This window comes from Labeo rohita, chromosome 22, assembly GCF_022985175.1.
Source record: "Labeo rohita strain BAU-BD-2019 chromosome 22, IGBB_LRoh.1.0, whole genome shotgun sequence".
NCBI lineage: Eukaryota > Metazoa > Chordata > Actinopteri > Cypriniformes > Cyprinidae > Labeo > Labeo rohita.
The window spans coordinates 29,100,429-29,125,848 of record NC_066890.1 but is presented as its reverse complement, the minus strand read 5'-3'; the positions used below and the strand labels follow the sequence as shown (position 1 = coordinate 29,125,848).

Genomic DNA, 25,420 nt, shown 5'->3' with positions numbered 1-25,420 from the left:
CAAGCAACCATTTCAAAATGAATTCCTTTTGTGCAGAACAAAAAAGGAGAGGTTCCTCCAGAGGAACAAGGTCCAAGCATCAAGAATCTAGACTTCTGGTCCAAGCTTATCACCCTTATTGTCTCAATTATTGAAGAGGACAAGAACTCCTACACCCCCTGCCTTAACCAGTGAGTCCGGCACTATTTTATTGCACAAAATGTACTTTCGTAAAACTGTTTAGTTTAATACTTATTCCGGTCCACACAGGTTTCCACAGGAGCTCAATGTTGGAAAGATCAGCGCAGAGGTTATGTGGAACCTGTTTGCCCAAGATATGAAGTACGCGATGGAAGGCAAGTCTAAGCTAAAAGAAGCTTTTCTTGATCTATCTAGCCTTTATATTCATTGATTCTGCAGACTTAGACTCCAGAACCTCATTAAAAAGTTTCGGCTGTAGGTCTGTAATGATCATAACTTGACTGACAGATGAGAAACAATAAAAAAGTTTGCTTCTAAGTTAGATTTTGAGTTAGAAACACAAGTCTGGTAGGGTTCCTCACTGATAGCCACTTAAATTTCACACTTGGTGAAAAGTCGACATGTGGCGGAGTTCTTCTCATCTGCTGATTCAGTAGGGGTTCTCCGCTCTGCGTAGATGTATTATGTGCCATTATATCTCAAATTGTTTCATGACGAGCTTTTGTCTTCACCTCACGGCTTTCAGAGCATGAAAAGAACCGCCTGTGCAAGAGTGCCGATTACATGAACCTGCACTTCAAAGTAAAGTGGCTCTACAATGAATACTGCAAAGACCTGCCTTTCTTCAAGAGCCGAGTGCCTGAGTATCCGACGTGAGTAACTCCTGACGTCCCCCATCTCGCACGCGTCTTATCCGAGTCATGCACACTCAAAATGTCACTGTGACCGTGGTGTGATGGGTAATGGAGCTTTAGGTGGTGATTTTACTCTGCAGGTGGTTCGAGCCATTTGTCATCCAGTGGTTGGATGAGAATGAGGAGGTGTCTCGAGACTTCTTGCATGGAGCCCTGGAGCGTGACAAGAAAGATGGGGTGAGATGTTTTTCTCTTGGATTTGGTTCCTATCTTCAAGGCCATTTGGTGCAGATTCAACTTTTTGTAGTACAAAATTAAAACAACGCAAATATTGAAGCTGCAAGCAGCGTTGAAAGTGCCCTCGCACTTGGGCTAACCACCACCCGGTGGCTTTAGGAAAACAGTGTACGCTGAGAAATATGCATTTAAAGTTGTAAATAGGAAGTGCCAAACTTCCCGCTGCCAGCTGGTGGCGCTGTGACTATAACTGGATATTGGCATATGGATGTCTTCAAGCCAAGACTTTGATCAGCCATATCAAGTTTGGTGCAGATTGAACATGGCATGTTTGAGTTAGTGTAAAACATGACATATCCTGTTGCCAACAAGTGGCGCTATGATTATAACTGAATATTGGCCTTTAGATGTCTTCAGGTCAGGACTCTTATCGAACATGTTAAGTATGGTACAGATTGGACATTGCATGTTTAAGTTAGTTTAAAACAAGTCATTTCCTGTTGCCAGCAGGTGGCGCTATGATTATAACAGAATATTGGCCTTTCGATGTGTTCAAGCCAGGATTTTTATCGAACGGGTGTAGTTTGCGGCAGATTGGACATTGTATGGCCTCCTATTCCCATGGCGAAACATCAAACTTTGTCAGGCCGCCATGGACACACCCTTCAATGAAAACTCAAGATCTTCACAATTTAACATCGCAAAGGCCTTTAGAGTAGTCTGACCAAATATAATGTTGATGTCATTAAATCTCTGTGAGGTGTTTGTTGGGGCATAAAACATGCTACTTCCTGTTGCCAGCAGGTGGCTATGACTATAACTGTATATGGGCATGTGCTCAGGACAGGACTCTTATCAAACATGTGAATTTTGGTGCAGATCAGACATTGTGTGCCTGAATTGTAACAACTTCCTTTTTCAAGGCGAAACAGTGTTTGTCAGGCCGCGATGGACACGCCCTTCAACGAAAACTCAAGCTCTTTGCAATTTTATGTCACAGAGGGTTTTAGATTAGACTGGCACTTTGTTGAAATTTTATAGGTTGCGCTATCAAGCCATTTTGTCACGCCCTCTTCTGAAACCCATATCAGATGTAGGTTTTCACCACTTTTGGCATGTTTGCAAAGTTTCATGAGTTTTCGAGCATGTTTAGGCCCTCAAAATGCGATTCATTTTGGAGAAGAATCTGAGCACAATTGGTGCTCGGTCTCTAATTACAAAATGTGTAATCTCTCTTGCCTCCTCTGTACCCACTGAGTTTTAACCCCCTAAAGCATGCAGAGGGTTTGTTGGGGTGTAATTGAGAATGAATAGGGGAAAGTCATGTGAGAGGAGGCAACGCCTTTATCGCGATATGATTGGATATGACTGGCCATGTTCGGCTGTGACTTGTTCATGTGATAAATCCCGCCCCTTGTCTTCGTGCGTATTCCGCGTTCGCGAATCAGTCTGAATGAACAATACAATGACATTAATGGAAAGACTAATTTTAAAAGTAAACAACTCACTCAGTTAGAAATAACCACTTTATGTTAACATTAGACTTGAAAGAGTCAAAAGAGTTGAAAGCAAGACTGGAAATATACTGTAAAGCTATACTTAATATTTATCTTACCAGCTGTAATAAGTTACAGTAACAACAGGCCTCCAGCCTGCAGCCAGACGTGTCAAAATTTGATGAATGAGTGCCCTTCGGAGCACCTCAGCATGTTCCTGAACCAATAAGCATGCTCTTTAGTTCATTACTTCCACCAAGCCTCCGTTGGGAACCTGCCACAGTCTCACCTCGACCCAATTATTTCCAGACGAAAGAGCTCACACCTGACGTCTGGTTGCAAATTGCTTGCGCAGTCTCTCACGCCTTCTATTCTGGAACTTTTTTCTGACTGAACATCCAACTCTTTCTTTCCTACAGTATCAGCAAACTTCAGAGCATGCTCTCTTCTCCTGTTCGGTAGTGGATGTCTTCTCGCAGCTTAACCAGAGCTTCGAGATCATCAAGAAGCTGGAGTGTCCGGACCCACAGATCGTCGGACACTACATGAAGAGATTTGCCAAGGTCCTCACAAACATTACATTAGTCTACCTGAAAACATACCTGTGGGAACTTTTTTGGAAGACACAAAATATATACATATCAAGTACATTTCACTTCAGTTTCCGACAGAAATGAACACTAGAGGCTGTAAAACAATAAGCAATTTTAATCATTTTTATGCACAATTATGATTACAGCTCCATATGTTTTGCTTTCTGGTGTTGACCCCTGCCAGATCACTACCCCCCTAATATTGGTAGGTTTAGGGTTAGGCAATGATGTAGCAATTTCAACAAAAGGGGGTAATAATTTGGCAGTGGTCGAAAATGGACACAACACCAGTTTGCACTGAATTGGACTAAGGATGAGGAATCCTTGGGTACGAATCCTGTGAAAAGCATGACTCGTGATGATAGAGCTGAAAGATGAGAGATCGAAAAACAAGCTAAAACGGCATGCTTGCAATTGCGTTTTTATGTCACATTCACTTTTGTTCATACTATTGAGTAGGTTTAGTTGTAGTGCATGGTATGTTATTTTAAAACGTCACGGAGCATTAGAGTTATAGCGCCACTCAACGGACATTTAAAGTCAGAACTGCAGTGACACGTACAAAACCAATGACACATAAAACACACCATATGTACACAAACAAAAAATACAAACACTTTTTAGTGCCACTCAGTGGACATTTATGTTGGAAGCTGCATTGATATGAACGTGTTTCGCATCTCACGAAAAAGTTCCCACAGGTACGCTGTTGTCATGAGATCAGGTTGCAATTCATAAATTTTGTGAATCGCCAAGTGCACACTGTGAGAGTTTGTACCCATTTTTAGAAGAATGGATTATATTTACAAAACAGTTTGCTTAGAAACATTAATATTGACCTTTGCGGTCAATCTGTGAAATTGCGTTTTCATGGGACTTGTTTGAACATGCTCTCTTTACCCCACAGACCATTAGCAATGTTCTGTTGTCCTATGCGGACATTATCTCAAGAGACTTCCCCAACCACTGCACCAAGGAGAAAGTGGTAATAGTCCAAAAAGCCCTATGGAATCAGGTTTATATTTTTTAAATAGTTGCTTTACTCCTGAATTAAATTCATTCAATTTGTGTTCTCTTTTTCTTTGATTCTAGAACGCAAAGGATGGCGCTGTAAAGGTATGTACATCTAACATGGATAGAAAAATGCTGTGCAGCTTTTTAGTGGGTTGAGTTAGACTTGTGTTAAATTTCTTGCTTTTTAACAAAGTGATTTTGCTCCCCACAGCCTTGCATCCTCATCAATAATATCCAACAGCTCAGGGTACAGCTTGAGAAGATGTTTGAGGCCATGGGTGGTAAAGATGTAAGTGAACTACAAATCTGCTAACAAAGCCTAGATCTGGTTTTTGAGCAAAGACCTACAACCTCCTGAGAATCACAAATGTGCCAAAATTATGGTTTAGCAAAATCTAGATTTGGTTCTTGAGCAAAGATCTACAACCTTCTGATAACCACAAATCTGCCAACATTATGGTTTAGCAAAGCCTTTCCAAGAACTTGGTCAAGTTCTGGTGGTTTTAACCATTGTTTAATATGCCTTACAGTTGAATGTTGAAGCTAGCGACATCTTGAAAGAACTCCAGGTGAAGCTCAACAATGTTTTGGATGACCTTGCAAGGATCTTTGCCACCAGGTGAGGCACCAAGGGATCTAGAAAAAGCTGTGTTTTGCTCTATTTTTGGAGTAACATCTGCTCTTCTCCCACTAGTTTCCAACCAAACATTGAAGAAAATGTCAAGCAGATGGGTGACATACTAAGCCAGGTGAAGGGGACAGGAAATGTGCCAGCGAGTGCTTGTAGCAGCGTGGCACAGGACGCCGACAATGTCCTACAGCCCATCATGGACTTCCTTGACAGCAAGTAAGAGCTAATCATTAAATTTAGACACTTTCTTGGAAATTTCACACCTCTGGTTCACTCTGAACTTTTTCTTTGTCAGTCTCACGTTGTTTGCCAAGATCTGTGAGAAGACAGTGTTGAAGCGAGTGCTGAAAGAGCTTTGGAAGCTGGTGATGAACACAATGGAGAAGACGATTGTCCTGCCGCCTTTGACTGACCAAACGGTAATGAGCGGTTTAGAACTTTATTAAGTGCATACTACATGTAGATTCATTTTATATATATGCCAAGATTGTTTACAGCACTGTATTTTCTGGATCATGAAGACTCAGAACGACTGGAAATGTATCTCCTCATGCCCAACAAACCATGTCCCTTTCCCAAAATCAAATCACCTTGGACAAAACACATCCTTCTACTCTAAAAACATTGGGAGTGCACCATATCATTCAAGCAACCTCTCGAGACTGCTCTCTGGTCCTGTAGTCACACAGTTGCATATTTCATGTATCGTAATCTTGACTGAACAGTTTAATCAAGTGTATTTCTATATATTTGAATGCTAGTTAATTTTTGAGAGCATTTCTACAGGAACAGAGACAACTTACTGCTTTTAATTTGTCTTGATATAACTGTTACTCTTTTTGTATTTTTGTTTGTATTTGTTTATTTTGACAAAAGAGACCCATATCAGTTCTTTCAAATATCAAAAATTTTAACAAGAAACATCTCCTTATTGGCCAAGTTAACCAGTTGTCAATTACACTCATGGTTATTGCAAGAGACAAAAATTAAAGTAGTAATTCACTCAAAAATGTAAATCACCCTCATGTCGTTCCAAACCAACATGACTTTCTTACATCTAAGGATTCGTCGTTGTCCAATTTTGGTCCTGCAGGGCCAATGTCCTGCAGAGTTTAGCTCCAACTTATCCCAGAATGTATTTCTGAAAATTTCCAGAAGTCCTGAAGACCTTGATTACCTTGGTACTATGTGTTTAATTGGGGTTGGAGCTAAACTCGAGGGCAGTGGCTTTCCAGGAGCAACCCTGGTATATGAAAACGAAAGGAGATGTTTTGAAGTATGTTCATGCTGCTCTTTTTCCAACAATGAAGGCACTTTCATGCTCTAAAGGACATTGTAAAAGTGGCCATATGTGACGTTGGACCACAAAACCAGTCATAAGTAGCATGGGTATATTTGTAGAAATAGCCAACAAAACATTGAATGGGTCAGAATTATTGATTTTTCTGTTATGCCAACAATCATTAGGATATTAAGTGAAGATCATGTTCCATGAAGATATTTTGAAAATTTTCTAATGTAAATATATCGAAACTTAATTTTTGATTAGTAATACTTTAAAGGTGATTTTCTCTTTTTTTTTTTTTTTTGTTTTGCACTCTCAGATTCCATAGTTTTAAATAGCTGTATCTCAGCCAAATATTGCCCTATCCTAACAAATCAATGCCATACATCAATTGACATCTTATTTATTCAACTTTCAGATTATGTATAAACTTCAATTTTAAAATTTACCCTTATGACTGGTTTTGTAATCCAGGGTCATATATGCATTTCATGCCACATCTTTTAAAGACGTACAATGCTTTTGTGTAATAAATTAAACCAAATTTAAGCTGTCATTGATTGGAAACACCAACTTTGAATATGCCGCAATTAGGGTCAGGCGATATGATCAAAATCTTATGTTATGAGTAATTTTATCACAATGGTGATAAACATGGTTATTTTTGCATTAAATAAGGTCTTTATGATATCAAAATGTCTGATACCATAGAAATTTCATCATTCTTGTCACCACTGTCAATATGACAAAAAAACGAATACTAAATAATAAAAAAGCTCACTGAAGACAGTCATTGATTAAATAAAAATAAGAAACTAATTACAAGCAATATGACAAAAAAACTACAGTATAACAAACAAATAAGAAATGTTGCATGCATTGTATAACGTAATCAAATGTATAAAACACTGCATATTCTTCACTGCTTCTTATTAAAGTTACAAACGTGTTTTAGGCAAGAGCACTGATAGGTTTTCTCTCTTTTGTTGTTTGATTGACATGAATGACAGACGGCAGGAATATTAGACTGCTGTCACTTTAAGAGCTACCCGGATCCAACATACTGTTACACATGAAGAGTTTAGATGCAAAACCAGCTAAAAGCCATCTCGGTCAGGAGGCTCGGTCAGAAGGCTGTGTATTTAACCGTTCAAGGCCTATAAAGTGGCAAAAGTAACTACGTTTTATAATTTTAGACAAATTTCTACTGGTTATTCATGTCTACTGGTATATTGTCTACCCCTGTTAATTTATGTCCATTTTGAAGCTTGACAGCCCCTGGTCCCTATCCACTTTCACTGTATGGAAATGAGCAGCTTGAACGTTCATCAGAATTTCTTTTTATGTGTCTCACGTATGAAACATCATACAGGTTTGGAATGCAATGAGGGAGTGATTTTTCATTTCTGGCTGAATTATTCTTCCACACTCGGCCTGTTTTAGTCCCTCAGGCAAGCACAGACCTTGGGACTGTAATATCGTATCAGGCCAGAAGCCGGTCCTGTAGACTGAATGTTAATGCTTCTTTTGATTTGATGTGGGGCTCTTTGTAGCTTCACTGACCCTTCTCTCTGGTTATTACATTCTCGCTCTCCCCCCGCTCCACCTCCACAGATGATAGTAAGTACCAGAGCACTTTTGTCTGTGCGTCTGTGTGTCCCGCAGTCCGTCCACGCCGGGTGACCCCCCCTCCCCGCACCCTTCCCACCACCTCCTTCTGCTCTGTGTGGCTGCCAAGTCCCTTCCTCTTGTCCAATGCATCCTCATTCGTCTGTCACGTCTTTCTCTCCTTCTCCCGCTGTCTCTTTCTTCTCTTCTTCGTCCATTTCCTGTCCTTTCCCTGGCCACCTCAGTGGTCTGTATACCCGAGGTGGCTGCAGCATGGTGCATTTCCTAAATGACTTGGACAAGGCCCTTTTCCGCCCCGACAAAACTTCCAATCTGATGTCCGCCCCACGTCTGATTGCCAACCCCTTCCTCTACTCATTCTCCTGGAAGCGATGCTCTTCCGCTACCGGTCTAGTGTCCGTGGTGGGTCTATTTATCTGGTTGACGTTAACTGGTTTTAGGTGGTCCACCCTCCCCGTTTCTGTTACCTGTTTGAAACCTCTCCTCTGTGGGTTGTTGCTTGCGTCTGATCTTCACCTCAACTCCCGAGCCTCTCTTTATTTAGTCTCTGCAGACATTATTCTGTCAATCCGTTTGGTTTTTGCGTGTTGTTGTAGCAAAATTGGCCTGATGGAACACCGAGGTCTGATGTGTGGGATGTTATTTTTAGTTTTTCCCCCCTATATTCTCAGGCTTGAGTATTTTTTGTTAAATCAAAAAGTATTTTAACAGTATAGTCTATTTGTCTGTTGTTTGTAAAAATTGCATTGTCATTTTACGGTTGAAATATTGTTTGTTTTTTGCTCTGCCTTTTTATGTGATGTTACAATCCATTAGCTTCCATTTGAAGATGTTTTCATCATTTTCTTTTCAGAATTGCCTTGAAAGGTTTTCATAGTTTTCATATTTGCCTAGTTTAGTTGGTCCCTTAGATTACAAGGAATACTGTTACAAATCTGAATCAAATATTAATTGTGACCCTGACCCACAAAACCAGTCTTAAGTAGCATAGGTACATTTGTAGCAATAGCCAAAAATACATTGTATGGGTCAAAATGATCGATTTTTCTTTTATGCCAAAAATCATTAGGATATTAAGCATCATGAAGATATTAAGATCATGTTCCATGAAGATATTTTGTAAATTTACTACTGCAAATATATTAAAACTTAATTTTTGATTAGTAATGTGCATTGCTAAGAACTTATTTTGGACAACTTTAAAGGCGATTTTTATTTTATTTTATTTATTTATTTATTTATTTTTTGTGCACCCTCAGATTCCAGATTTTCAAATAGTTTTATCTCGGCCGAATATTGTTCTGTCTCCTTGTTTATTCAGATTTCAGATGGTATATAAATCTCAGTTTCAAAAAATTGACCCTTATGACTGGTTTTGTGGTCCAGGGTCACAATTAAGAGACTGAATTTGAACTACTTACTGGCGTTACTACTTAAGGCATAGTTTGTCCAAAAATGAAAAGTCTGTTGTTTTTTACTCATGTCTCATGTCCATATAGAAATTCTTTCTTTCTGCCTTAGCTCTCAAATCTCATTCACATTAGTGTAAATTCAAATATGACACATCAAATTTGTGTTGCAGCTCGAGCGGACAATTTGCACGACGCATCACCCAATTTGTGTCATTTGCGTCGTCCGATGCAAATTGCTGCAAACACGCGACATGCCGTCTTCCGGGGAAGTTAAAAAATTTCAATTCGAGCGGAAAATTTGCATGATGTATCACCCAGTTTGCGTCATTTGCATCATCCGGTGCAAATTACCGCAAATGTGATATGACGTGTTTTGAGAAATTCTAAAAATTTCAACTTAAGCGGAAAATTTGCATAACACATCACCCAGTGTGCAACATTTGCATCGCCCAGCACGAATTTCCACAAACACTGGATATCGCGTCTTCTGTGCAAGTTGAACATTTTCAACTTGAGCAATAAATTTGCATGACGTATCACCCAATTTGCATCATTTGGAATTGGAGTACTTTTTATGATGGATGGATGCACTTTATTGGACTTAAAAATCTCAACACCCATTCACTGGCATTATAAAGCTTGGAAGAGCCAGGACATTTTTTAATGTAACTCAGATGGTATTCGCCTGAAAGAAGCAAGTCGTATACACCTAGGATGGCCTGAGGGCGAGTAAAGCATGAGGTAGTTTTTATTTTTGGAAACTATACCTCCATTTGGCAAAAAATGACTTAAATTCAGTTCATGTTGTGCAGACTAATTTTTATGGCACTTTGTATTATTATTATTATTGTTGTTGTTTTTTATAATTTTTTGCTGCTCCAGTGCCTATTCACTTTCATTACATGGAAAAAAGTGTGTAAATAATGGCAGAATTTTCATTTTTGGTTGAACTATTTAATTAACAACAAACCTGAAAGCAGTTTTCAATTATTTTCTCCTTTTCCATAATTTGCCTTTTTCTGAAATGATGTGATTGGCCCGTTAGTCTGTCAGTTACTAAAAAATGGACACTGTCAGCCTATTAAAGAGCGCCAAGACCTATTCTCTACTTAATTACACTGTCCTCTCTTCACAGGGCAGGGTGAAGCTTGCTTGTCACAGTGATGTAAGGACCGAATCCCCATTTAGCTCAATGTGTCCTGTCTCTCTCTTTCTCTCTCATTCTCAATGTCTTCTTTGTGTGACTTGGGTCCCCCTGTTGAAACAAACAGTGCAAGAAGCAGTGTTTTTTTTACCCCTTGTTTTCAGTGCAGTTGTGGGTTTCCCTATAGACCTATGTGCCCGCTCAAATCCTCACATAGTTCATTACAGGTGCTCGGACATACCAGGTTAAATAATGCATGCGTGACAGTCGCTTTAGACTTGATGCTGGTCTAAACGACTATTTCTTTTTGCGATGTCAGAAATACAGGATTATTTCTGTATACTAACGATTTAATTTTCCAAGAAGGACTACATTGTACACCTTTGTATAATGTTATAATGGTATAATAAGGTGCACAAGCCTCATTCACTTAGTGATATATCCAAAACTTAGAGTATCGGCCAGTCGTAGATACTAGATATATCACCAGAGTGGTGTTGTACGGGCTGTGGACCTGCTGGTTTTGTAAACCTTTCAACTCTTGTCTCTGTCTTCTGTATGTAGCTAGTTTGCCGTCTCATGTTGCACAAACAGTTGTGTGTCGACGCGTGACTGTGTGCGAGCGTGTTTGGGGGTGGCGGGGCACGCTGGGATTGTGCGAGTGCGTGTCTGACGTTTGAGACTGTTTGTTTCTGACCTCTGTGATGTGGCATTTCTGTCTACAGACTTGTCGAACTCTGTGACCTGACTAATGTCTTCTTCTTTTCTATTTCTCGCTTCCTCCGTTTTTTTCCTTTTCTTCCTCCAGGGCACTCAACTTATATTCAATGCAGCCAAGGAGCTCGGTCAGCTCTCCAAGTTGAAGGTATGAAAGTTTGATACAGAAAAGATGTTTTATATACAAAGTATAAACAGTGTGGCATAAAACAACCCAGGATTACTTTAATTCAGGGTTAAATGAACCTAGATTAATAATTTAAATAAATACGTGTAGTGGCAAAAATTACACTGTGGTAACATTTTGAAAAATTGTTAAATATTTATTCATTAATATTTAGAAATAAACATAAAATAAATGGATTAATATTTTAATATTATATAAACGTAATATTAATTATTGTATATGATTTCTACATTTACTACATCTACATTTACAGTTACTTATAAATTAGTATTAATTTAAGTTTATTATAAATACTTTTTTTATGTTTATCAGGTTAACATTTAATATGTATACATTTTAATTACTATGTCATTTTCTTCAGCTTCATGTCATTATTACTTTTTAAATAAATTTGTCTTAATTTTTTAGTGTATGAAAGATGTGATTTAAGATAATCATTGATTACTTTAACTCAGGGTTAAATAAAACTGGATTGACAATTTTTAATAAATACTTATAAATATACTTATAAAAATTACACTTTAGTAACATTTTGAAAAATTGATAAATACTTATAAATAAATGTATTTTAAAATAAGCATTATAAAATAAATTAATTCATATTATATTATTATATAAAGGTAATGTTAATATAAGTTATTTGTACATTTGAATATTTTATAAATTAGTATTCATTTAAGTTTTACTATAAATATTTTTAAAATGTTTATCAAGTTCAGTATGTGTGAATTCAAATATTTTAATTACTATGTCATTTTTCACGTCTTCATGTCATTGTTAATTTGTTCTTAATAAATATGTTTTAATTTTTTGAAAATATGAAATATTTGATTTAAGATAATCCGGATTTCTTTAACTCAAGGTTAAAATTAACCTGTATTTTTAAATAAGTACTTCTAGTGGCAAAAATGACAGTTTGGTAACATAAAAAAAAACCTGAAATAATTAATATTTATAAGTAAACATTATAAAATCAATTAATTAATATTTTAATATTATATAAATATATTATTAATTATTGTAAATGATTTATACTATTATTATTATTAATTTAATTTTTATTACAAGCAGTTTATCATTGAATATGTATGGATTTAACTATTTTAAGTACTATGTCATTTTTCTCATCTTGATGCCACTTGTAAAATTTTTTTTTTTTTTTACATTTTTTTTTTTTTTTTTAGGTATGAATGATGTGACTTAACCCAGGATTACTGTAACTCAGAGTTAAATGAACCTAGATTAACAATTTTAAATAAATACTTGTAGTGACAAAAATGACACTTTAGTAACATTTGAAAAATTGATATTTATAAATTAATATTTATAAATAAACATTATAAAATAAATTAATTTATATTTTAATATTATATAAATATAATATTACTTCATGTAAATTTTTTATACATTTGAATTATTTATAAATTAATATTAAGTTTTATTGTTTATCAGTTTATCATTTAATATGTATGAATTGAAATATTTTAATGACTATGTCATTTTTCTTGTCTTTGTCATTTTAATTTTTTTTTTAATAAATTTGACTTAATTTTTTGAAAGTATGAAAGATCTGACTTAAAACAGCCCAGGATTACTTTAACTCAGGGTTAAATGAACCTGGATTAACAATGTAAAATAAATAGTGGCAAAAATGACATTTTAGTAACATTTTGACAAATTGATAAATATTTATTAATTAATATTTATAAACAAACATGAAATAAATTAATATTTTTATATTATATAAATATAATATGAATTATTATAAATGATTTTTTATAAATTAGTATTTTAAATAATATGTCGTTTTACTCATCTTTATGTCATTGTTAATTTTTTTATTTTCATTCTCTTAATTTTTCAAAAGTATGAAAGACATTACTTAAAATAACCCATGAATACTTTAATTTAGGCTTAAATGAACCTGGATTAACAATTTTGGTTGTGAAAAGATCATTGTTGTATTTTCTTCTTATAAAATTTTGTTCTTTTTGTAGGAGCACATGGTTCGTGAGGAGGCCAAGGCACTGTCCCCTAAACAATGTGCAGTGATTGAGTTAGCTCTGGATACTATAAAGGTGGGTAAAGAGCTCAATGTAAAAAATGTGTCTTCCACTGTTTTTGATAACACAATATTGTAGTTTTGTCTTTTAAATAATGTGTTGTTAAATATCGTAGAAATATGACCTTTTTTCTAATAGTTACCTTCTTCTACACTAGAATATGTTTTTTTTTTTTTTTTTTCATTCTGTTACCCAAGGATATGTGTTTCATTTGCACTGTGTACTATCCTTCCTTGTAATATTCAATTTACACTTCTAGTCAAAATTTTGGCCTTTATCGTATTTGGTGAACTGTCTTTGCACCTTGGGATATGAAACAGAAAATAATACAGACTTTTTGAATTTAGAAAATGTTCTTCTATCCCAGTTTAATAAGCAGAGATGACTATAAGAAGCCATTCGCAGGTAGTTTCCGTGAAGTCAACATGATATTAATTAACTGTAGCTTTGTAGCGCTATCACAGCCATCACTCTTGTTTGTTTGAGCATCCCGACCAGCCAGACACAGCAACAATATCTCTTGTTTTGTGATGTCTTAGCAATATTTCCATGCTGGAGGTGTGGGGCTGAAGAAGACATTCTTGGAGAAAAGTCCAGACCTGCAGTCTCTACACTACGCCCTGTCCCTCTACACTCAGGCCACTGACAAACTCATCAAGACCTTCGTTCAGTCCCAGAATACACAAGGTAAGGCTCTTCTAGACACCCCTGTCTTTAAAATCAATGACTTATTCCTCAACCTTGGCAGAACGTCAGTCATTAAAGGGATAGTTCACCCAAAAATGAAAATTACCCCATGGTTTACTCACCCTCAAGCCATCCTAGGTGTATATGACGAATACAGTTGGAGTTATATTGAGAGTCCTGGCTCTTTCAAATCTTTTAAAGGCAGTGAATGGGTGGTGATATTCAATAGTCCAACATAAGTCCAATAAAGTGCATCCATCTATCATAAAAAGTACTCCACATGGCCTCCTGAAGTGATTCAGTGTGTTTTTTGAGGAAAAATATACATATTTAAAACTTTATAAACCATAATCTCTAGCTTCTGCTAACTTTTGTATGCGCATTCACGAGACAGTGGCGCTCCAAGCAGATGACAGCGAATGCAAACACTCTTATGACAACTAGCGGTTGCTAGAGATTCATAGAGGTTTCTAAAGTTTTAATTATGGATATTTTTCTTACACAAACACATTGATTTGCTTCAGAAGGTCTTTATTAACCTGCCACAGTTGTGTGGAGTACTTGTTATGATGGATGGATGCACTTTATTATTCAACACCCATTAACTGCTATTATAAAGCTTGAAAGAGCCAGGACATTTTTTCCAACTGTATTCGTCTGAACACACCTAGGATGGCTTGAGAGTGTGTAAATCCTGGGGTAATTTTCATTTTAGGGTGAACTATAGCTTCAATACAATAAAAATGTAATGTTTTCAATTACTGTTCCTATATATATATGCACTGGGTCCAAAAGTTCACTTGCAGTATTTATTTATTTATTTATTTATTTAATATTTTCATTTTTTGCAATTTTCATTTGAATACAGATTTTTCATTGAAAGTTGTATTACCAGAATAAGAATATGTATATAACTAAATATGCAATGTATAAATTATGTATAAAATGTTTTTTTTATATAATTATATATGTTTTATGTAAAAACATCACATTGCTTTCTTAAATAATAATAATAATAATAATAATAATTTATCATTTTCTGATTTCTAAAAAATGTCAAATTTAACCATGTGGTACAATGAATAATATTGTTAATTAATATTACTTAGTACTTAATTGTATATAATTACACTGTAACAAGGAAACCTTAAAAATGTAACACACATGCAAACATTATATATATACACTGTATAATTGTTGTTTTATCTTTACATTTTAAAATATATTTTTTAAATCTTCATTTATTTATGTATTTTTTCATTTTTGTATTTTTTTATTTATTTATTGGTTAATCTGGTCTCCATCTTTCTTTTTCTCCCACACACACTTTGGGAATCTTGACACACTTTGTGTCGAGATGCCCCTGGCTGAGCCATTTTAATAGATAATCATTTAAAATGTAATTAGGGTAAAAGTCACTGCTTCATTTAAGTATTTAAACACATATGAAAGAAAGTGTGTGTGCAAATGTGGGTGTGTGTGTAAAAATCCACAGCAGGCTGAAGATACACGTCGTTTTTTGGAGGACTGTTAAAGACTATTAACATTTGATGAGCTTGTTGGACTGTTTCTTTGCTTCTTTCTTTCTTTCTTTCCATCTCTCAAATCCCCTTCACCATGTGCTTTCAATTTCTCTGTATTTTTCTGCGTCCTTTCCTCTTTCACCAGTTCATGGAGGGAAGGGGGTAAGGTTCACCCATAGTGAAGACGTGTACCCAGAGAAGGGTACGTTCACGTGGGGCCCGGTGCCCCTGACGACAAAGAACCAATCAGTGATCCACCCAAATCAGATCATGCACCTCCCATTCCAAACGGGCCAATCGCATGCCCCACGACCACCCATATGTTCCCACAGAAAGGGCCTTGCATGTATGAGTACCTGGGAAGAACATGCTGTATGTTCACATACATTGGTCTGAAATGTATCTTGACGCTACAGCAGCGAGAAAGCCCAGGATGAAGTGTGTTTTGAATGGCAGTGAATGAGGAATGCACACACTTCTGCAGTGTGAGAGGCGCATGTGTGCACTGCGGATGACGAGCCGCGAGTGTCAATGAGTAAGCGAGTGAGAGACCGTGACGAAACGTTACTTTCCAAGCGCTGAAACACATTGTCGAATCTAGATGTGACATTAATTGCGACTGACTCAGCTTGTCCGCAGGCAGGGTCTGTTCTGCTGCTCACGACCATGCAACGTGGTTTCCCTCCCTTCAGTCTCATCCCTTAGGCTCACTCTAACAAGACAACCCTCCCTCAGCCAATCAGAGTTCGCTCCTGGGGTCATGTGACGTGCTTTCTGTCAGTTTAAATCATTTCAGAAAGACCCTAAATTGACATTTAAGACCCTGTAAAATATCACATGGATATATGTGATTATAACTTGAGATTGTGCGTTTTTGATTAGGGTTTGACGAATGAAAGAAAGTCTATGTACAAGTCTTTGATGTATGACCCGGGCATTTCCTGACAGGTTTCATGACATTTACCCAGATGCTCTTTGATTAGGAGTAATCAGAAAGTGCTGCGTTAACAGCCGTCAGCATTACCGTTAGCATGTCGCTGTTGAAGTTCTTTCAAATCCCTGCTTGCTCAGACGATTCCGCTTTGAGAAAACTGCATTATCAGCCTGTTTCTCTGACAAGCGCACACATATAACAGATGCCGAAAGCAAGGGATCCGTTTTTTAATTATTATTTGATTGCAGCTGACCTAGATTCTCTGGAAAGATTTAGCCATTTAATTCACATTTAGTTACGTGAATATAATTCATTGGAGGCATCATCACTCAAAGGTGTTTGAAAAAATAATGAATAGTTTTAAGGAAACCCTGGGAATTAAGACTTGCATGGCTTAATGTCAGTAAATGATGTCTCTTGTTAAAATATATAGTAGCAGAACCAATGAAAGATTTACGTTATTTGAAAATCCACCGTTTTAAATGTATTTTGGACTATGGGGAGCGTCATTATTTCACAAGTAATGCAAATGGTTGCACTCTGTGAGCTACTGGCACTGCCTGTTGCTATTTTTATCTCAAAATACACAATTCAGAAAATAAAATACTGATACAATGACCACAACTACTGAAAGCGCCTACAGGTGGCGATGGATATAAGCATAGGCTTAAACCAAATGCCGCACCATCGATTTTCCCCACAAGGAGTCTAAATGCCCCCAGATATCGAGTGAAATCCATGCCGAGAAACTCATTTAGTGGCTGCGGCAAGCACTGGCATGTTTAAATCCTGTCAGGATGGCATCTAGCGTTTCTTGTCTCTGCCATTTGTAAGCTCTTTCAGTAGCTATAGTCTACTAAAATCCTCACTTTCAGGGCTAAAGTGGAGAGAACAAAGACAAGTCTTTCGGAAGTTTAATTCGTCCACGGGTCTACTTATTGCTAGAAAAGCAGTGAAGACTTACGTCGCTTCTCTTGTTGCCCTTCGACTGAAAATGACAACCAAAAGCCACACAGTGTGGCATTGCATCAGTATTTTATTTTCCAAGTTGCTTATTCTGAGTTGTGTTGTGGTAAATATAACAACAGGTAGCGCCAGTATCTTATGGAGTGCCACCATTTTACATCATCGGAATATGGTGCCCCCCATAGTCCAAAATATGTATAAAACGATGTGGATTTTGTAAATAACATAAACCTTCAAGGGTTTTCTACTGCATATTTCAGTAGGAGACATTGATGTTATATTAAACCTTACAAGTCTTAATACCCAGGGTTACCTTTAAAATCATAAGTGCATAAGATTTGTTTGTGAATATCGTCATAGCTTAGGCCAAAGAACTCAGCACTTTCCATGAGTGTGAATGGACGTGTGGGAATGGAAGTGGTTTTCCGCATGTACCTGCCTGCATAAACAAGTGAAGGACTATATCAGATGTTCTCCTTGTCTTCGCCTTCCTATGAATGACTGGACCAATGGGACTGCTCTCCCCCCTCCCCATCATGGTTATAAACCCTTCATGAAACACCAGAAATGAAGTGTGACCACACTGCATGTGTGCAGATGGTACACTCATGATAGTCTGAGGAACACACTTCTCGTTGTATCGTTGTAAACACTTTGTTGCGAAAGAATCCTGTGAGGCATTACTTTATTTTGGTTGTCTGTGTATTATCAGCTAATTTCACTGATTATTTCAAGTCATGGCAGCTTGTTAACATTTTTATGTAGTCATGAGTTTTCTAGCTTGCTATTTTAGCTAGCTAGCTGTAAAAAGCTGTTAGTGCATGGACACTGGAATAAAGTGTATCCAATTTTGTGCCTGAATAAGTCTCACAAATTCAGTTTAGAGATGTGTTGCAAGGATCACTTGTTTGATCATTTTCAGAGCTTATTTGCATCCTGCACAGTACTATATGATTTTTAAAAGTTCATAAATGTGTCACCCCAATTAAGTAAAGTCAAATTTGTTCAGCCCAGTTTAGCTATTATGGAAATTAGCAGCTTAATTATATATCCTATTAGCTAATTTAAAATTCTGTGCAAATGGAACATTTGAACTCAATCAATACAGTAATATGCTCTGAATTTGTATTTAATAAGTGCTTCAACTTGGAAGACCAACCTAAAAACCTTTTCATATTATTAATGATCTTTCAAGCCAGGTTCAACATCATTACACTGTTTAAACATCTTTGCCATCCAATCAGTGTAAAGTATACGTTGCTTCTGTATGACTCTGCGGTAACTGAATTCATAAAGGAAGTGATTAGAAGTTCCATTGAGCCATACCGATGCAAAGTATCCTACCAGACCAGATATGGAGTCTTGACTTGTCTCGTCTTGTCTGCAGGTACTGGTGTTGAGGATGCTGTTGGAGAGGTGTCTATCCATGTGGAGATCTTCACTCATCCAAATACTGGAGAGCACAAGGTCACAGTGAAGGGTATGTCTTGTTTCGTCATGTTCAACCTAAGCCTGTTGTTTGCATTCCTCCTTGATTTAAATGTTGGAAGAAGTTGCATCAGTGAGGGTGAAACTCACTGGTGGAATTTTCTGGAGAACCTGTAGGCCAAGGGTCTCCAAAACCCGGTTTTGGAGGGCCATTGTCCTGGGGAGTTTAGCTCCAACTCTAATCACACCTGGTAAACACACCTGAACCAGCTAGTCAAGGTCTTACTAGGCATGCTAGAAACTTCCAGGCAGGTGTATTGAGGCAAGTTGGAGCTAAACTCTGAAAGACACCAGCCCTCCAGGAGTTTGGAGACCCCTGCTCTAGGCATTCTTTTGAAGGAACCTCAACCTGTTTTTCCCTTACAGTGGGGCTCCTGAAGGAATTATTGGTCACCTTAAAACCCTAGATGTCTTTAAAGTTCTTCCAAGAATCTGCAGGTTCCATTTTGTAAGAACTGCCCTTTTTCAACTCTTTGCTACAGAGTTTAGCTCCAACCTAACCTCCCCCTGTAATGTTCTAGTAATCCTGCAGACCTTGATTAATTTGTTCATGTGTGTTTGATTAGGGTTGGAGCGAAACTCTGCAGCAAAGTGGACTTGGACAGCCAGAGCTGAGAACCCCTAGTTTAGAGGTTCTCCTTGTGTGCCAGTCTTGGTCCCTCAAGTAGCTTAATTTTTGCTAGGGGCCTGTGAAAATGAAAAAGGTATATTAGGCAATAGATCAGCGATAGGAAAGATCAGTCCTAAAGAGCCACAGTCCTGCAGAGTTTAGCTCCAACCCTGAAAAAATCCTCACCTGCCTATAGCCTTAGTAATCTTGAAGAAAATGATTAGCTCATTCAGGTGTGATTAGGGTTGAAGCTCTTGGTTGAACTCTGCAGGGCTGTGGTTTTCTGGGGCCGAACTTGCCTACTAGATATATGAGGTTCCTCAGAATGGCACACTGGCAGAACCCCCTGGAAAACCTCTATGAACCCTTACCAAGTGCTTGATACCTTTCCAATATAATGGGGTTACTGGAAAACCAATGACAATTTTTTGTGTTCTTATCGGTTCCAGTCTGTAGGTTCCTTCAAGAACTTCCTAATTTAAAAGGGTGCCTAGAGGTTCTCCAAGGATTCTTTTAGTGTGCTCATCTAAGGAAGCCCAAATGTCCCTCAAGGTGTTTCATTTTTGCAGTGTGATGGGAAGAATGTAAAGGAGGACTTTCACTGTAAAAATGAAATTGTTTTCTTTGGTTTCTTAGATCAGTGGTCCTCAACTCCAGTCCTCAGGGCCCTCTGCTCTGCATATTTTGTATGTTTCTGAATCTGACACACTCAGTTCAGTTTATGGATCTTTCTTCTAACAAGCTGACAGTCTGAATCAGGTGAGTTAAATGTGCAGAAGCAGTGGGCCCCGAGAACTGGAGTTGAGAACCACTGCCTCAGATCACCACACTGGCAGAACCCTCTGGAAAACCTCCAGGAACCCTTGTCAAGTGTTTGAAACCTTTCCAATATAATGGGGTTACTGGGAAAAAAAACATGACAATTTTTAGTATTATTATGGGTTCCTTTTAGTATTATTATTGGGTGCCTAGAGGTTCTCCAAGGATTCTTCTAGTGCAGTGCAGGGGTGGCAAACTCCAGCCCTGGAGAGTTGCAGCCCTGCAGAGTTCAGCTCCCTCTTCAAGGGAAGCTTTTACTGTAAAGATGAAAATGCTCCATTTTGGTTCCTTAGATCACCACACTGGTGGAACCTTTTGGAAAACCTCTTTGAACCCTTGTCAAGTGCCTAAAACCTTTCCAACATAGGAAGAACCTCATGGGTTCCATTTTATAAGTTCTTTGTAGAACTTCCTTTCTCAAAGGGTGCCTAGAGGCTTTCAACATTGTCAGAAGAAATGTTTGGGGTACAACAGCTTGTTACTGTGGCAGGACCCATAAACTAGGGGTCTCCGACCCTGCTACTGAAGAGCTGCCATCCTGCAGTTTTCAGCTCCAACCTCAATCAAAAACACCTGAACCAGCTAATTAAAGTGTTCAGGGTTACTTCAGGTAGGTATGCTGGAGTAGGGTTGGAGATGAAGTCTGCAGGATGGTAGCTCTCCAGGAGCAGGGTTGGAGATCCTTCCCTTAAACTTTGCACCTTATCTACCTCTAAAAAAGTGCATATTAGACTCAAAATACTTGCCCCTAAGGTTCTGGTATGAACCTTTTAGGGTTAGATAAGGTACAAAGATGATCCATTGAGGGTACTGCCCCAGTGACAAGCTGTTGTTCCCCTAAATCAGGGGTGTCCAAACTCGGGCAACTGTCCTGCTGAGTTTAGCTTCAACACCAATTAAACACACTTGAATCAGCTAACTGAGGTCTAACTAAGCATACTAGAAGCTTCCAGGGATGTGTTTTAGAGGTGGTTGGAACTAAACTCTGCAGGACAACGGCTCTCCAGGACTGAGTTCAGGCACTTTTCTTCTGAGAATGGACGGTTCTGAGTGTGGTGGTCTCTCAAAAAGCCTAATTTCTGCAGCGTAATGGGATGCAAGTAACGAGAATTCAAAGAAAACTAAACAACTCAATGTATTTTGTTAGTGGTGGCTGCGAATGACCTACGGTGGCAGACCTCTGGAATTTTCCGACCCTTTGTGGAGGTCTACATCATTGGCCCTCATCTCAGTGATAAGAAGAGAAAGTACGCCACCAAGTCCAAGAACAACAGCTGGGCTCCCAAATACAATGAGACTTTTACATTGTAAGTAGCATGCACTTGCATTTTAGTTTCTGCATACAGCAGCAGTTCCTGAATAAAACATAATCCTGTTTTTTTTCAAAGCACATTGAGTAATGAAGTGGGTCCAGAGTGCTACGAGCTCCAGGTATGCGTGAAAGACTACTGCTTTGCACGAGAGGACCGCACCGTTGGCATGGCGGTACTGCAGCTGAAGGACGTAGCCCCGAGGGGTAGCGTAGCATGCTGGCTACCGCTAGGTAAACGCATTCACATGGACGAAACCGGACTGACCGTACTGCGAATCCTGTCCCAGCGCAACAACGACGACGTAGCGAAAGAATTCGTCAAGCTCAAATCCGACCAGCGCTCTGCTGAGGAGGGGCGGAGCTAAGACCAGGAAGTAGCTAGCGAGGCATGGTAACTTGAATGGCGTAAACACTGCCCCCGATGTTCAGATGTTGCACTAGCGCATAGAAAAAACACACAAGACATATTTATCTCGGTTCTTCACTTTAATGACCAACCGTTTACGTGACAAAGCAGTTATATATTTGTATTCAGTGCACTGCCATTAGAATTGCCAGGAAGGGCTTGTTTAACAAGCACAATTTGGCACACGAAACAGACACAGGATATTGTATCTCTTAAATACTTGATGTTTGTGATGTCTTTGATTTTTATAATGCATATTCCAAGACAGAAACCTGCCAAAAGGTACTTAAATACAACAAATGTTTATCTATTTATTCTGCAAAACATTAAATATCACTATCAATTGCACAGGTCTTAAAATATAAATTTAGAAAATATTATATTTAAAATAATAATAATAATATTATAATAGTTATATTACAAATATAGTTATATTTTATTTATACTCAGATTTTTTTCAATTGCATCTGTGAAATAAACCAGATTAAGGCATGTAAACATGACAGAGTGCTACATAGTGCCATGATTTATTTATTTTTATTTATTATTCCTGCCATATTCAGCGATCTGTAATGATGTCAAACCTCTTTCGTGCGGCCTTTTGTCAATCATTCCTGCACCCTTGAAAGGGTGCCTTAATGTCAGGGTATCGTTTCTCCGCTATGTACAAACATTTCACCCCTTAACTCCTTAATAGGGACCAAAACCCCCTATGGGTCAGATTTTAATGTTATGCAATTGTTTAGAAGCACAAGAAAATGACGAGAAATAGACCTACAACCAAATACACCTCTGAAAGCAGAGTGGTCGATTTTGCATGTAGTATGAAATGTGTGAAATTATTTTTAGGGGCGTGACTTGCAGGACATCCTACGAATTCTACTTATTGTAAGAATATAAGATAATTAGACTTTGTAAAAATGCTTCGCACATCTAGATTCAATCACAGGGCCACCTCTGTCCTGTCTTTAGTAGTGCTGTCAAACGATTAATCGCATCCAAAAAAGTTTTTGTTTACATAATATATGTGTGTGTACTGTGTATATTTATTATGTGTATTTATATATTTATATATGCATAATACATATACACAATACACAGTAAACAACATTTTTATTTTAAATGCAGTTAATCACAATAAATTGTATCCAAAACAAAAGTTTAATCGCATCCAAATTTAAAGTTTTGTTTTAAGTAATATATGTGCGTGTACTGTATATATTTATTATGTGTATATATTGTGTGTGTTTATATATGCATAATAAATATACACAATACACAGTAAACAACATTTTTATTTTGAATGCAATTTATCGCGATTAATCACATCCAAAATAATTTTTTTTTTTACATAATATATGTGTGTGCACTGTGTATATTTATTATGCATATATATATTATGTGTATTTATATATGCATAATAAATATACACAGTACACAGAAACAATATTTTTATTTTGGATGCAATTAATCACGATTAATCGCATCCAAAATGAAAGTTTTTTTTACATAATATATGTGTGTGCACTGTGTATATTTATTATGCATATATATTATGTGTATTTATATATGCATAATAAATATACACAGTACACAGTAAACAACATTTTTATTTTGGATGCAATTAATCATGATTAATCGCGGTTAATCGTTGGACAGCGCTATCTTTGTGCGTTTTTCCGATCCGTTCATGTTCAAGTACGAGTGCCTGTGCGGTTTATCCAGTGTTTGTCGGCATGATTACAGTTTATACGATGTAAATGTACAAGTCTAGAATGACAAACACTGCTTGTATTAGACACCAGAGCTGCCTGTTTCAGTGAAATTTCACTTTGTAACGTCACGTTTAAATGTCATACCGCTCCAGAAGATTGTTCCATGCAAAATGGGACTTTTTTCTTCACTCACTGGTTTCACACCTCAAAAGAATCACAGCCATTGAGAATCACTCCTATAGAGTTGCCATAGTAACCGCTGATGAATCCTGCCATTTTACTGCCAAACCATCCACCATATTAGAAAAGCACAAGAGAGATGCTCTATAATGTGGATTAAACAATGTACATTCATTCATTCCCTGCTGTACTGCGCTAAACCGTGACTGACAGAAACTAACCGTGCTATGGAGGTGAAATGATCTAGATAGAGTCGCTTGTTGAATTTAACAGTAAAGCACTTTGCGCTACAGCTATGTTTTGACGTTTTCCTGTATTATTTCTTAAATAGTCTATGCATCTGTTTTATCGAAGTCATCAGTGATCAACAGCCTTGGATTGTTTACAAGCTGCGAACTTTGTTGTTGTTTTGTTTTACAGACTGAATCCTTTTTGTTCACCGTTAATATTGAACACTGAGGTTCTGCTGGAGGAAATGGCATTAATGAATGTTGACTGCAGGTGGAAAATAGAATCTGTAGCAAGAAAATACTTTCATTTGGACGACAGGATTTTAAATATTACAGCTGTGTGTTGCTGTCTGTGAATAATAATGTTACAGGATACAGTCGTGAGCATGTAGACAAAGCACACGCGGACACGAGCGCACACGGTTCCCGTTAACTCGACATGCACCCAAACAGCGACTCCTTGCCTGTATATAAGAAGCAGTGCATGTTGGGAAAGATTCTTCTTTGTGCCAGCATGTCTCTTTGATGTGATATTCAATTGTTGTCTTAATTTTTTTTTTCTCTTGATTTGTCATTTATTTTGATATTTGGGTATTATTTTCTATTTTTGGAAGGCTTGTGAATATATAAATATGTATTACTGATGTGTAGTGGTACAGAGTTACTAGCATGAGAGATTTTTTTATACAAAGATGTTTCTAATTTTCGTTTTTCTAAATATGATCGTTCTTATCGGGGATGGAGGTAAAACAGATGCCAGCTTTGGTTTGTTTCTACTTCCAATAAATGGCTAAAAAATGCACTGCATTTGTTGGTTTCTGTTGTGTTTTTCAAATCTGGAATATGACTTTAAAAGTTCAATATTTATTTACATTTAGGATATATTATTGCATCGTTTTTAGTGTTGCCAAATGATTAATCACGATTAGTCACGATTAATCGCAAGCGAAATTAAAGTTTTTGTTTACATATGTGTGTGTGTACTGTGTGTATTTATTATGTATATATAAATACACAGATGCATGTATATATTTAAGAAAATGTTATGTTTATATATTTTAAATATTTATAATATCAGTTATATAAATATATTAGGACTGTCAAACGATTAATTGTAATTAATCGCATACAGAATTACTCAAAAGTTTAGGTTAGCCTAATATATATTTGCAATTTTATATATATATATATATGTATATGTGTATATGTGTATGTATGTGTGTATATATAGATTAATTGTTTGACAGCCCTAAAAGATATACATGTAAATATTTGCAAAATATATACTGTATGTGTGTGTATTTATACATAATAAATACACACAGTA

The 25,420-nt window shown here is 37.2% G+C and overlaps 1 protein-coding gene across 1 annotated transcript in view; it reads left to right on the top strand.

The window, feature by feature from the left end:
- unc13a (unc-13 homolog A (C. elegans)) overlaps positions 1-25,064 on the top strand; it is a 45,769-nt gene extending 20,705 nt beyond the window's left edge. The window contains 18 exon segments of the mRNA XM_051094509.1: positions 37-170; positions 250-335; positions 707-833; positions 956-1,052; positions 2,968-3,111; positions 4,049-4,126; positions 4,234-4,257; positions 4,367-4,444; positions 4,686-4,774; positions 4,850-5,002; positions 5,082-5,205; positions 11,065-11,121; positions 13,158-13,238; positions 13,763-13,910; positions 15,579-15,635; positions 18,721-18,813; positions 21,398-21,557; positions 21,639-25,064. Coding sequence (XP_050950466.1) covers positions 37-170; positions 250-335; positions 707-833; positions 956-1,052; positions 2,968-3,111; positions 4,049-4,126; positions 4,234-4,257; positions 4,367-4,444; positions 4,686-4,774; positions 4,850-5,002; positions 5,082-5,205; positions 11,065-11,121; positions 13,158-13,238; positions 13,763-13,910; positions 15,579-15,635; positions 18,721-18,813; positions 21,398-21,557; positions 21,639-21,927 — 2,019 coding nt within the window. The 3' untranslated portion in view covers positions 21,928-25,064.
- The last annotated feature ends 356 nt before the right edge of the window (positions 25,065-25,420 follow it).